At 38.5% G+C, this 14,950-nt stretch overlaps 1 protein-coding gene across 3 annotated transcripts in view; it reads left to right on the plus strand.

Annotated features, from left to right (window-relative positions):
- Nucleotides 1-12,205, plus strand: part of LOC126980703 (sentrin-specific protease 1-like) — a 96,677-nt gene extending 84,472 nt beyond the window's left edge. The window contains exons 6-7 of one of the 3 annotated variants that reach the window (XM_050830866.1): nt 6,504-6,834; nt 11,695-11,720. In XM_050830866.1, coding sequence (XP_050686823.1) covers nt 6,504-6,834; nt 11,695-11,705 — 342 coding nt within the window. In that variant the 3' untranslated portion in view covers nt 11,706-11,720. Of the gene's footprint in view, nt 1-6,503; nt 7,970-11,694 lie in introns of those variants that run through there. The other 2 variants (XM_050830872.1, XM_050830860.1) reach the window with 2 other exon arrangements.
- Nucleotides 12,206-14,950: the final 2,745 nt, after the last annotated feature.

The following is a 14,950-nucleotide window of genomic DNA, read 5'->3' on the forward strand; positions in this document are numbered from 1 at the left end:
TATATATATATATATATATATATATATATATATATATATATATATATATATATATATATATATATATATATATATATATATATATATATATATATATATATATATATATATATATATATATATATATATATACGCGCACCTTTTTCACTTTAAAGAATGCCAGAAAGTTACCCCTGCGTGGTAAACGCTGAAGGTAGGTACAAATTCTGTTTTACTTTTTTCTTCGATCTGCCTTTTTCCGCCGTAATTTTTAAGTTTCTGTGGGGTTTCTGTGGGTCAGCATGACTCCTAGGCCACCACACAACTTCTCCGTGCCATTCTCAGTGTTTCCATGACTGTAACAATGGCAGGAGGAAAGTGTTTTGTATCTTTCGCGTCTGATTCCACGCCTGAGTGTCCACAGCCAGTGACCTCGACTCCTCATAAGCCTCCTCTTGCTCCTAAAAGAGCTCTCAGTGTGAGCACAATTGAGAGAGAGCTGAAACTGACTTTTCAAACTTCGAAAGTGTTGTATATATGGTGAGAAAGGATTATATGAGACTGGTGTCTATAAATGTGAATGGTTTAGGTGGTGAGGAAAAGAGGAAAGTGATGATTAAAAATTTTGTAAATGGTAGGGTGGATGTCTTGGGAGTGAGTGAAACACATATTTGAGGAACTGGTGTGAGTGATGGTAGAGAAGGTACGTGGGAGGGTGTGCCTTGGGGGTGTTGTATGGACGGGGGTAGATGAGAAGTATAGAGGCAGGAGCATAGCTGGGCACGATAACAGAAAACCTTATTCCCGATAACTGATAATGGAAAACCTTATCGGTGATAACCGATATTCGTTAACTGGAAACACAAATGTAGGTGATAACAGATAACCGATACCCGATATTAATCCACAATTCCAATACTAGCTAGCGATAAGTCTGATAGGCGAAAATGATACTATATTGATATTTCAAATAAAAAACATAGATGAATTCAAAATTTTATTATCTGTATTTTAGAAAACTTACAAAACCTGAAAACCACACGTTGACACGTACATATGGACGGTAATACTAGAAACGCCTGAACCGGTGGTGTGTTATTTGGCGTCCCCACCATCAAAAATGGCGCTTTTGTTCACAAACACTGGTCTCTTGTGAACTGCGCATGCTCAGACCAACAAGCGTAGACCTGTACAGTCTCACAAAACTTTTTAACCGTAATTAAGAGTTGTTGGAAGGCTGAATCAGACATACAGTACCACTACCACCATCCCCGTTGTTTCTAGAACGACACTCTGTACAAGTTGTATTTACATGTACAGAGTGTCGTTCTAGAAACAGCGAGGATGGTGGTACTGTATGTCTGATTCAGCCTTCCAGCAACTCTTAATTACGGTTAAAAAGCTTTGTAAGACTGTACAGGTCTACGCTTGCTGGTCTGAGCATGGGCAGTAGGGAGGAGACAACGTTTTTTTTTTCTGAGAGGCGGAAAAAAAGTAGCGATTATCGCTGGTTTGCTTACAAAAGTAACGAAGATACCAATATATATTTAAATAAGTAGCGGATGGCCGATAACCCGATTTTGTTAGCAGTGATAAAGTATCGCGATAACTTATCACGATAACGCCCAGCTATGGGCAGGAGTAAGGAAGGATGTGCTATTGTGATGTCTGAAAGAGTGTGGAATGGTGTGACTGATTATGGTTGGAAGGGATCAAGAATTGTGTGGGTGAAAGGAAAAGTAGGTTTAGTAAAGTATGCATGGGTGTGTATTTATGCACCAGTAAATGTGAAAAGTAAAAAAGGACTGAGAGAAAGGGAAGCTTTTTGGGAGGAAGTAAATACATGTCTAAAGAGCTTTGAGAAAGAAAGGAAACTTATTATGATGGGAGATATGAATGCTAAAGTGGGTGATGGATGTGGTGGGAAAATGGGGGATACCTGGGAAGAATGAAAATGGAGAGTGCCTGGTGGATGTCTGTGCTGAGAGGGGAATGTTCCTAGCAAACACCTTCTTTCAGCACAAGAATATCCACCAATACACATGGAGGAGGGGAGAAGATAATGAGCAAAAAGGATTGATTGATTATGTGGCAGTAGATGAAAGACTTGGAAAAGAAATTTGTGACGCGAAGGTAGTAAGAGGAATGTTCGATGGATCTAACCATCTTGCAGTGCTGGCAAAGTTAAAGCTGAAAGAAAAGTGGGTGTTTGAAAAGAAAGGTGAAGTAAAAAAGGAAATACTGAAGATAGAAAAGTTACATGAAAAAGAAATAAAAGATGAGTATAAACATGAACTGGCAGAGGCCTTAAGTGAAAAATGGGAAAGTGTAAAAGATAGTACAAATATTGAAAAAGGTTTTGGAACATTTAAAGAAATATTGGTAACTACAACAAAAAAGTGTTAGGGATGAAAGTGGTGAGAGATGGAAAAAGAAAAGGAAATTCATGGTGGACAGAAGAGATAAGGAGGATAGTAAAAGAGAAAAAGGAACTTTTAAGAAAACTCAAGAAAGAAATGTGGCTGAGCAAATATATTTAAAGTCGGACGAGTACATGTTTTTCGCTCAGCGTGGCCGGGAAACCCTAAATTACCATGTGGTGAGGTTTGTTTTCGTAAAATTAAAACCCCTTCCCCTTGGGGGGGCTTTAGAGTAATAGTCGGACATGCGCGTCATAAGACGCTCTTGTCAACATATGCGGTATCATTCGTATATACGTAAAAATTGCATTAGAATATTTTATTTCTTCGTAAATTTTGTCATTTGTCATCCTCTCTTCTTCATGCGGAGAGGCAGGGGAGGAAGAGAGGTGCCACCACGCCAGTGCCAAGCGAGAGACAGACGGGAAAAGTATGTCGTACTTTTCTCTCCTCTCCAGCCAAAAAAACGTCCTGACAAATGATGTACAAGCGCAAGGCAACCAGAAAAAGTCACCAACATCAAGAGGGCTTATGGAGCGGCCAAACCTCAGAAAACAAGCAAGAGAGTAGTGTAGAAGCAAGGCACTCCCGCGGCACTCGCGCTACCTGGCCACAATGAGGAAGGTGGCGCCTTCTGACACCCTCACCTGCGAGTGAGTAATACTTTCTTAGAAAGGGGGACCAGATGCCTTATCATTCTGAGGTAAGTCAACAAGGTATATACAGTCATATGTGAGAATTTCATACCAATCAGATAAATACAAATGGCAAGACAGGGAGAAATGTAAAAAAAATCTTTAGGAGCCGATATCTCGAAAAGTATCTTTTTAACCTTCAAATAATTTCACAAAATCGGTAAAACGTCTGAATGACTTTGTTAGGTATCATTTTAAACTACAACTAAAGGGCGATTTTTTGTTGGAAATGGATTTTCAAAAATGTCAAAAGAAAACGGGACACAGAGTGGAGAAAATAATAAGTGACAAAAAATTGTAATTTTTTTTCTTCGAAGACAAAACAAAAAATCAAAAATTCACTTCCAACAAAATGTAGATAGGTAAACAAAGTTTCTATGGTATTTTTTTTCAAAGCGATTAACTGAAAAATAAAGCCTGTGAAACAAAAAAATGAAAAACACGCTTTGTTTGAGTCTCTCCTAAACTTCACCCGATTTTGATGAAATTCGCAGAATATCATTTCTTTACATCAACAAACAACATACTACAATTTCAAAGCTATTGGACGTACCATATGCGCAGGAGGAGACCCATAGGCGCGCCCCTTAAAACAAGCAATAAAAGAAAGTAAGAAGAGAGTTGATGAAGACTTTGGAAAAAGACTAAGTGAAAAATATAAAAGGAACAGGAAATCATATTGGAAAGAAATGCAGAAAATATCTCCTCAAGTAAAATAAATGAAGTTATGGATGAGAATGGAAAGATGTTGAAAAACGGGGAAGCTGTGAAAGAGAGATGGAAAGAATATTTCAAAAATTTAATGAATTTTGAGGATGGATGTCCAGCAGCTGTAACAGCAGCAGTTTTGAGTAGAGGTAGAGGAGGAGTATATAAAGAAAGAAGTATAACATATGAAGAAGTAAATCAGGCAATAAAAAGATTAAAAAATGAAAAGGCAGCAGGAATTGATAGAATCACAGCAGAAATGTTGAAGTGTGGAGGAGATGTAGTTGTTAAATGGATGGTCAAGATATGTGAAGTAGCATGGGATGGGGGTGCCACCAGACTGGACGAAAGCCATCATTGTCCCAGTTTACAAGGGGAAGGGCAGGAGAAGGGAATGTGGGAGCTATAGAGGTATAAGTCTCCTGAGTATACCCAGAAAGGTATATGGAAAAGTCATAATAGAGAGGGTGCATAGACTTACAGAAGAAAAAATCAGTGAAGAACAAGGAGGCTTTAGGAAGGGAAGGGGATGTGTGGATCAGATATTCTCCTTCAGGATGGGTGTAGTAAAAATAATAGCAAAAGGAAAGAAACTATACGCTGCCTTCATGGATTTGGAAGAAGCTTATGACAGAGTCGATTGGATTGCATTGTGGGATGTTTTAAAAATTTATGGTGTGGGAGGAAAACTGCTTAGTGCAATAAAATCATTCTATGAGGATGCATCTGCATGTGTCAAAATTACTGGAGAAACAAGTGAACATTTTGAGATAAAAATAGGCTTAAGACAAGGGTGTGTCATGTCACCATGGTTATTTAATATTTATATGGATGGTGTTATTAGAGAAATGAAGGGCAAAGTTGGGGAAGTTGGAGTAAGAATGTTCAATGAGGGAAGGAGTGGGTACTGAATTTGATACTGTTTGCTGATGACACAGTTCTCATTGCAGAAAATGAAAGTGACTTACAAAATTTGGTCAGTGTTTTTGATAGTGTCTGTAAAAGGAGAAAGCTGAAAGTAAATGTCAACAAAAATAAAGTGATGGTTTGTGAGCAAAGTAGAAGTGAGGTTGTAGATTTTGTATGCCAATATAGAGTGGGAATTGAATGTGAAAAAGAATGCAAAATAATTTTGAAGGGTGAAGAAATGGAGGAGGTCAATGAGTTTAAGTACCTTGGATCAGTTATGTGTAAGCATGGTGATACGGAGGGAGAGATAAGAGAAAGGGCATTGCAAGGAAGAAGGGTGGTAGGGTCTTTGGGACGAATCATGAATGGCAGAAGTGTGAGCATGGAGGTAAAGAGGGATTTGAGAAATACAATAATAGTACCAACCCTCACATATGCATGTGAAACGTGGGCCTGGAATGACAGTCAGAGGTCTAGAGTGCAGGCAGTGGAAATGAGTTATTTGAGGTTACTGAGATGACTGCTGACAACAAAATAACACATAGCAGCACCAGAGTTGCCAGGTCGTGGACTGTGTTCCCACCCAATCCCATCCCAAAAGCTGCCCAAAACCCACAGTGGTGGCGGGTAGATGTTTTTACGCCCAAGGTGTCAACACAGCAGGAACTTTACCCTCCCAATTGGGCAGGTAAACCGCGAACCTTGCAACCCTGAGCAGCACACAACAGTTGTATGTAGTGTGGAACCTTCCCATCACTTTGTGGAATTTTCCATTTGTGACGTGTCATGTCAGCATTCAAAATATTTTTGGATTTTGGAGGTTTTTGGATTTTGGAATTTCAGATAAAGGATTCTCAGCCTGTACTAGTAATTTTGTCATGTTGTAAATTGAGAAGAAATCATTATAAAAAGTCAGTAGGTTGGACAAATAGGATCTCATTATGAAATCAGTGTTCAGAATCCTTAATAATGCTCTCCAGTAACTTATCCTCTACTAAGGTTAGACTAATAGGTCTGTAATTACCCAGTATTTCAGCCTCCTCTCTTAAAAATTGATGTAACTTTAGCCATCTTTCATGAGTAGGGACTATGCCATTCTATTAATTGCTTGATAGAGAAAATTTGTGATGGAAATAATGGAGATGTAAACAACGCAATAAAAATTAAACACCAGATGGAACCCTGACAGCTCATGGTTATACTATTTGAGTTGGCACACCTACAGTCATGTCACTTTATCCTCTGTTCGTGTTTTTTTTGCTTTGTTTTTTGTTTGTTTGTTTTATAATTAGCTTATGGTGCTGATAGGCTGTCTTGGTGGGACTTGGTGGTTGGCACCAGCCCATTATGGGGCAGTCAAGTGTTTTATTGTGGTGCCATCTTGCTTGGCTCATGCTGTATTTTGGGTGTTTTATATACAGAGAGAGAGAGAGAGAGATTATTATTTTTTTTTACAAGAGTTGGAGGTGGAAAGCAAACAAAGGCAGAAAGGATGGCATATTTGCAAAGTGAGAGGTATTTGTATAAAAAAAATACTTACCTTGAAACATTTAAAAAAAAAGGTACAAGTTTGACAACACTGGCCTGAAAAATACCAAACCTATTTATTTTCTTCATTACACAAAATTGACACAAGATCAATGCCGCACCACAGGAAAATTAACATTCACTAGTATTCCCACAGTGTGCTGTGATACAAAATCATATTTCAAAAGTGGGTTATCAGATATCAGTTTTTCTCTATTATTGCTTTTTTATTAAATTCATAATTAAGATGGGAAATCCTCTACAGGTAAGGGTGAATACTGACGATCTCAGGCCTGGGAGGAGAGGAACAACAGGAGCAGGGAAGAGCCTTTCTTCATCTAGCAGGATATTGAAGTGCACCTTCTGCTCCTACACCACAAACGTTCATACAAACTTGAAGAAACATTCACGCACACACACAGGCGAAAAACCATATGCCTGTCCCTACTGTCCATTCAGAGCCTCTCAGACAGAGAATCTAAAAAGGCACATTCGTACTCACACTGGTGAAAAACCATATGCTTGTAGTCACTGTCTGTATCGTGCGACCGAGAAGAGCAGCCTCAAGAACCATTTGTGGGTCCATCATTCTTCAGGTAACTTGAATGAGGTGTGGGCTACTGATAATTTTTATCCCTGCAAGTGATTATTTTATCATGTACCCCAATACCAACTTAATACTGGAGCCAGCACTGAAAAATACATTTAAATGTAGGGTGCAGAGAGAGCTTAAAAGCACCTGCCAGAGTTCTATATTAGCACATTCTTCCTCAAATTTTAATAGGTTAATAATACTAGTGCTGTTATGACCTGTCACAGTATATATACATTATGACTGCATTGTTACAAGCATATCCTCCATTTAAACCTCTGATGCAGTACATACCTCCTTATATCATTTCTATTTGGAAGTAATTTGTAAATACACTTTACATTCCATTCTTATTATGGTGTGTGTGTGTGTGTGTGTGTGTGTATTTTCCTAGTTGTGAAATACAGGAAAAGAGCCGTACTAGGCTCGTGCTGTGTGTGTGTGTGTGTGTGTGTGTGTGTGTGTGTGTGTGTATTTACGTAGTTGTGAAATACTGGAAAAGAGCCGTACTAGGCTCGTGCTGTGTGTGTGTGTGTGTGTGTGTGTGTGTATATTTACATAGTTGTGAAATACTGGAAAAGAGCCGTACTAGGCTCGTGCTGTGTGTGTGTGTGTGTGTGTGTGTGTGTGTGTGTTCTGGAAAAATGTTCCCCTACAGGTAGAATTGGGTAATGATATTCTGTATTGTTGGTAGAGAAGTAAAGAGAAGTTTAGCACCTCAAAGAACCAAGGAACTGCAAGAATACTGTCTTCATCAAGCAGTTTTCATCTTTGAGTTACATGTGTAGTCCCTACTTGAAAAAAAATGATTTGGTGGGCAAGGGGAAAAATAAGATTCAGCTGCTGAACAGCTGAACTGCTTCATTCATGTAGTACTACAACCACTGCAATAAAGAAGAATAGTCTTGTGTGACGAGAAAAAATAAATAGTACATGAAAACATGATTTTGATGTGGGGCAAGAAATAGATGAGAATTTGTAGTGCTGCACATAAACAATGTTTATGGTGAACTTTTTTTATATGTTGCTTTATGTTACCTGTTGATTGCCATTTCCCCAGCCTGAGGTTAAATTGTTGCCAAATGTTTGTTCATAAATATATTGTGTATTTTACAAATTAAAAGAGCTGTAAAAAAGAATCCCAGCAGAAAACAATATTTACTGTTCCAATACACAACAACTTAATACTCAATTCTGCTTCTGTGGTATTTGAGCATTGTCCTGGTATGTAGTGTTAACTGAGATCTTTGGCCTTTTTTTTTTTCTGTCACCAATTATGGTACAGGCAAGTGTTTATAGTGGTACCATCTTGCTTAGCTCATGCTGCACCCCGGAGCTTGTCTTTGATCCTCTCCTAGAGAGAAAATCTAGAGCAGTGTCCAACAAATGAAGGAAAGGCTGGATGAATGTAGAAATGGTGACGGGACTTTTAGAGCTTAGCTCAGGCCTGGTAGACTACAAATAGGTAAATACAATGAGTCACGCGCTGCTCAGCCCAGCCACCCGCACTCTCCCATTCACCCACCATCAGTCATGGGAGACAGCGAGGCAAGCACTGCATCCCCACCTAATAACATGAATGATGAATGCCCCCCTCCCCAAAAGAAAGAAAGTAGCTTGTTATTTTTTATCACTCAGTCTATTTCATATGGATGAGAATTATATTGGCTTATCAAGAAAGCATTTTCTTTTATATGGATCAATGCCGTAGGCTAAGCATGAAAGAGGAAAGGCTAAGCATGATCATGAAAGAGGAAAGCATTTTCTTTAACATGGATCAATGCCATCGGCTAAGCATGAAAAGCGACGCTGTTTTATTTCCAATGAATTAGAATTAAGTAACCTAATAAAGAATAAATAGTCTCACATTGGAGCCCTGTGGCAGTTCAAAATACCTTGTGCAAGCTCATTATATATATATATATATATATATATATATATATATATATATATATATATATATATATATATATATATATATATATATATATATATATATAACTATAACCTTTACATTTCAGCCCGGAATCGTGCCAAATCTATTCTCCGACTTACCAAAACTTCTTTTATCAATAGAAAATGTCAACACCTTGCTTCTTCTAATTCTTCCCGTGACTTCTGGCATCTAGCCAAAAATATCTCCTCCAATTTCACTTCTTCCTCTTTCCCTCCTCTCCTTAACCCTGATGACAGCACTGCCATCTCATCTGTCTCTAAGGCTGAACTCTTCACTCAAACTTTCTGTAAGAACTCCACCTTGGACGATTCTGGGCATATTCCTCCTACTCATCCCCCCTCTGACTCCTTTATGCCTGTTATTAAGATTCTTCCAAATGATGTTTTCTATGCCCTCTCTGGCCTCAACTCTCAGAAGGCTTATGGACCTGATGGAGTGCCTCCTATTGTCCTTAAAAACTGTGCTTCTGTGCTGACACCCTGCCTAGTCAAACTCTTTCGTCTCTGCCTATCAACATCTACCTTTCCTTCCTGCTGGAAGTATGCCTTTGTACAGCCTGTACCTAAGAAGGGTGACTGTTCCAATCCCTCAAACTACTGCCCTATAGCTTTACTTTCCTGTCTATCTAAAGCTTTTGAATCAATCCTTAACCGGAAGATTCAAAAGCACCTTTCCACTTCTAACCTTCTATCTGATCACCAGTATGGGTTCCACAAGGGGCGTTCTACTGGCGATCTTCTTGCTCTTAACTGACTCTTGGTCATCCTCTCTTAGCCATTTCGGTGAAACTTTCTCTGTTGCGCTAGACATATCGAAAGCCTTCGATAGAGTCTGGCACAAGTCTTTGCTTTCTAAACTGCCCTCTTTCAGTTTCTATCCCTCTCTCTGTGTTCCTTTATCTCCAGTTTCCTCTCTGGCCATTCTATCTCTGCGGTAGTAGACGGTCACTGTTCTTCCCCTAAACCTATCAACAGTGGTGTTCCACAGGGCTCTGTCCTATCACCCACTCTCTTCCTGTCATTCATCAATGATCTCCTTTCCATAACGAACTGTCCTGTCCACTCATACGCCGACAACTCCACTCTGCATTATTCAACTTCTTTCAATAGAAGACCCTCTCAACAGGAAGTACACGACTCCAGACTGGAGGCTGCAGAACGCTTAACCTTAGACCTTGCTATCGTTTCCGATTGGGGCAGAAGGAACCTTGTGTCCTTCAGTGCCTCAAAAACTCAATTTCTCCACCTATCAACTCGACACAATCTTCCAAACACCTATCCCCTATTCTTCGACAACACTCAGCTATCACCATCTTCAACACTAAACATCCTCGGTCTATCCTTTACTCAAAATCTTAACTGGAAACTTCACATCTCCTCTCTCGCTAAATCAGCTTCCTCGAGGTTGGGCGTTCTGTATCGTCTCCGCCAGTTCTTCTCCCCCACGCAGTTGCTATCCATATACAGGGGCCTTGTTCGCCCTCGTATGGAGTATGCATCTCACGTGTGGGGGGGCTCCACTCACACAGCTCTTCTGGACAGAGTGGAGTCTAAGGCTCTTCGTCTCATCAGCTCTCCTCCTCCTACTGATAGTCTTCTACCTCTTAAATTCCGTCGTGATGTTACCTCTCTTTCTATCTTCTATCGATATTTCCACGCTGACTGCTCTTCTGAACTTGCTAACTGCATGCCTCCCCCCCTCCCGCGGCCCCAGTTCACACGACTTTCTACTCATGCTCATCCCTATACTGTCCAAACCCCTTATGCAAGAGTTAACCAGCATCTTCTCTCTTTCATCCCTTACACTGGTAAACTCTGGAACAATCTTCCCTCATCTGTATTTCCTCCTGCCTACAACTTGAACTCTTTCAAGAGAAGGGTATCAGGACACCTCTCCTCCCGAAATTGACCTCTCTTTCGGCCACCTCTTTTGATTCTATTTTGGGAGCAGCGAGTAGCGGGCTTTTTTTATTATTGTTTCCTTTTTTGTGTACCCTTGAGCTGCCTCCTTTGTTGTAAAAAAAAAGTATAAATATATATATATATATATATATATATATATATATATATATATATATATATATATATATATATATATATATATATATATATATATGTGTGTGTGTGTGTGTGTGTGTGTGAGAGAGAGAGAGAGAGAGAGAGAGAGAGAGAGAGAGAGAGAGAGAGAGAGAGAGAGAGAGAGAGAGAGAGAGAGAGAGAGAGAGAGAGAGAGAGAGAGAGAGAGAGAGAGAGAGACACACACACACACACACACAAACAAGTTTGCATGACATGTCTTACCACAGCGCCACTTGTTGCTGGCATTGACAGTGCTGCTGTCTCTCCCGTTTCCATGACAACAAGTCCCCCCCACTCGTCCCGCCCTATCCCCTTCCCCTCCCTCCTGCCCTGACAGAGGAGTTACCATTCGCGCCAAAATTCAACTTTGGAAAGCAATTATACAAAAACAAAGAGGCCTACTACACCTTTACTTTGCAAGTAGATGCAGTGTCATCCTCCTAAGATACTGGAATGTTTTCTTTATCGATACTGTAATTGCAACCTTTTTTTAATACTGCTGCACCACAAGGATAGCTCACCACCGCCCAGTAGCAGTTTATCAGTTAACCTGACTGCAATAAAACTGATAATAAGGATGCTTGTACAGGAAATGTACTAAACATTTCCTGTAAAATACCTCTGCTGACTGGCAAAACATTGAAATGCATAGCAAGCATATCAGCAGGAGTAAATAACTGTAAATTCAAACTATTTTCTCTACTGTAATCACACTAATTTATCACTTGGGATGCATGCTGTGAAAGTTAAGAAAACAGATCTGTTTATGGAACGTTACATTCTGAACTCTGAATCCAAACACTCTGAATCAGCTGGGCATTCTCTACAGGTGGGTGCTGAGAGTGGTGGCTGGCGAGGACCCACGGGAGCTGGGCGGGGCTCAGTCAACAGACACAAGAGTCACCAATGCCAGTATTGTTCCTACACCACCAGTTTTACTACTAACCTCCAAAACCATGAGCGCACACACACTGGGGAGAGGCCATATTCGTGCTCTTTTTGCTCATTAAGTTTCACTCAAAAAGGGAGTTTGCGATCACATATACTTACTCACACTGGGGAAAAGCCCTTTCCTTGCCCTTACTGCAATTACAGATCCTCGAGGAAAACCACTCTGAGAGCACATGTCTGTTCACATCACTCCTTACTGACTTAATTTTGGCAGTTTTCACTTTTTCTTCACTTTCATTATTCTTCACTTAAGTAAATCCACACTTTGGTTTTCACTATATAAATGTCTGTCCATCTGGTGTCTTATAGTTTGCCTTGATTTTTCATGTAAGATTTAGATATAACTTTTGTATTTTTCAAATACCTTGTCAGCCAATGTATGAGTTTCTGATTTTTTCTAATTATTTTTTCATCACTACATTTAAAATAATTTTTTTTATATGTACAAGAAAGTGGTTGTAGTAATATAGAATATACACATTCAGAAATACTACTAAATATATAGGGATACTACTAAATATATATATATATATATATATATATATATATATATATATATATATATATATATATATATATATATATATATATATATATATATATATATATATATATATATATATATATATATATATATATATATATATATATATATATATATATATATATATATATATATATATATATATATATATATATATATATATATATATATATATAGAGAGAGAGAGAGAGAGAGAGAGAGAGAGAGAGAGAGAGAGAGAGAGAGAGAATTATTTCCATATAAAAGAATAAAGCATGTTATATTTTACAACATGCAGTTCAAATTAACAAATATGCTCATGCTAACACCATAGCAAAAAGAGAACATTATACACAATGATGAATTTAGTAATACAGAAACGTCTTAATAGATTATATTTAACACAAGGTGCATATTCTTTAAAATGGTGCATTATAATTTGGTGTAAAAATGTCATGCAGTCATATAATTCTCTTCAGATATGAATAATATTTACATTGTATTGTATATGCATAAAGCAAATCAAAATAGCACATAATATTTTTCTTTCATAAAATTAAAATTAAGATTATTTGACAATGACACGAATGCTATTGCCATTTTCTTTATTATCAAACACATATGCTTTGTTTTGTTACATAAAAGATGTATACAAATTGTTCATATAATATTGGTGATGTGGCTTCAGGGCAACACTGCATGTACACAGTCATGTATGTAAATCCCTGGACCTTTCACAATGCATTGTTTTCAATTATATTTATACCTTTTGTCAAGAGTAAATGTAAAAATGCATTAGAACTCCCATAAAATGTTTCCTGTGTATAAATTTGAAATGAAGAATATGAAGGAATAAATATTTAAATTAATCAATGTATTATACTCATTTGTTACCAGGTCTAAATATTAACTGCTTTGATGGTACAGTTTTTACATAATTTTCATAAGCAACCATTGATATTTTCCTACAGTATTCTTTTTAAGTAAAGCACAGTTGCCTACACTCATAATTTGTAGAAGTTACAAAAACGCCACCAACAGAAACATATCCAGGATAAAGCAGCAACCTCGTCCTCAGTCCTGACAATGCTTTTTTTTCTTCCAACCATATCACTGACTATAAACACATAGGGAATTGTTAAGGATTGAATTGGTGCAGGGGCTGGAAGGGATCATAATACTGAGACAGCTACAAATCCTGCTCTAATGATTTTGCAACCTCTACAGAGCTCAGTCCTACAAAGTTTAATAATCTAACCCAAGGGTTCCCAACCGGTGGGTCGCAACCCCAAGGGAAGTCGTGGAGGATTGGCTGGGGGGCCATGAAGGCTTGTTAGAAATGGCTGAAGTGCATGTCTTTTTATAGCCGGTCAGTTTAAGATTGTTTCCTATGCTTTTATTCTGATAGTGTCTTCAGGCGTGAGGCTTGCGGCACAAGATGGCTGCGTCAGCTGTTGGTGTCCCATTTTCTTTCTTCTGTAGGAAGCGAGACTTTCCTTGATGTTTTGCTTCGACAAGACGGCCTTTATACGTCTTGTGACCGAGTACGAGTTATGTCTACCTCACCCTATATGGTATCATAAAGTGCTCAATATCAACTGGCAAAGTACCAAAGGAGTGGCGGAGGGCTGAGGTGGTCCCTATATATAAAAGCGGGAAAAAGGAAGAACCTCTGAACTACAGACCAGCATCATTGACCAGTATAGTTTGTAAAATATGTGAAAAAGTGATAAAGAAACAATGGACGAAATTTATAGAGCACAATATAATTACAGAAAAACAGTATGGCTTTAGAAAAGGGCATTCATGTGTAACAAACTTACTGAGCTTTTACTCAAGAGTGACAGACAACACAGGAGAGGGATGGATGGGTAGATTGCGTGTATTAGAACTTGAAGAAGGCTTTTGACAACGTTCCACATACAAGACTGTTATGGAAGCTGGAAAATAAAGGAGGATTGAAAGGGAAAATGAAAACCTGGATGGAAAGTTACTTAAGGGGAAGAGATGAGAACAGTGGTAAAGGACATGAAATCGGAATGGAGAATTGTAGATAGTGGAGTGCCTCAAGGATCGGTACTGCCACCAATACTTTTACTAGTATATATAAATGATATGCTGGAGATAAGCCTGTTTGCAGATGATGCGAAATCGCTGAGACATATAAGAAACAGTTAAGACTGTGAAATTCTGCAAGAGGACCTAAATAAGATTTGTGAATGGAGTATGAAATGGGAGATGAAGTTCAGTGCGAAGAAATATCATGTAATGGAAATGGGAAAGAGTGAAGGGAGACCAAAATGGACATATAGAATGGGAGATGGAGAAATATTAAAGTTCAAGAAGAGAGAGATCTGGTAGTGACAATACAAGATAATCAACAGCCTGAGAGTCATGTTAATAGGATATTCGGTGATACGTATAGAATGGTTAGAAATATAGGAATAGCATTCCACAACATGGATAAGGATATGATGAAAAAGATAATAACCACTATGATTAGATCAAAACTGGAATATGCGGAAACTGAGTGGTCTCCCCTTATGGGGAGACCATACTGCCTCTGCATATTCCAATTTTGGACTGATCGTAGTGGTAATTAATTTTTTCA

This window comes from Eriocheir sinensis, chromosome 45 (assembly GCF_024679095.1).
Source record: "Eriocheir sinensis breed Jianghai 21 chromosome 45, ASM2467909v1, whole genome shotgun sequence".
NCBI lineage: Eukaryota > Metazoa > Arthropoda > Malacostraca > Decapoda > Varunidae > Eriocheir > Eriocheir sinensis.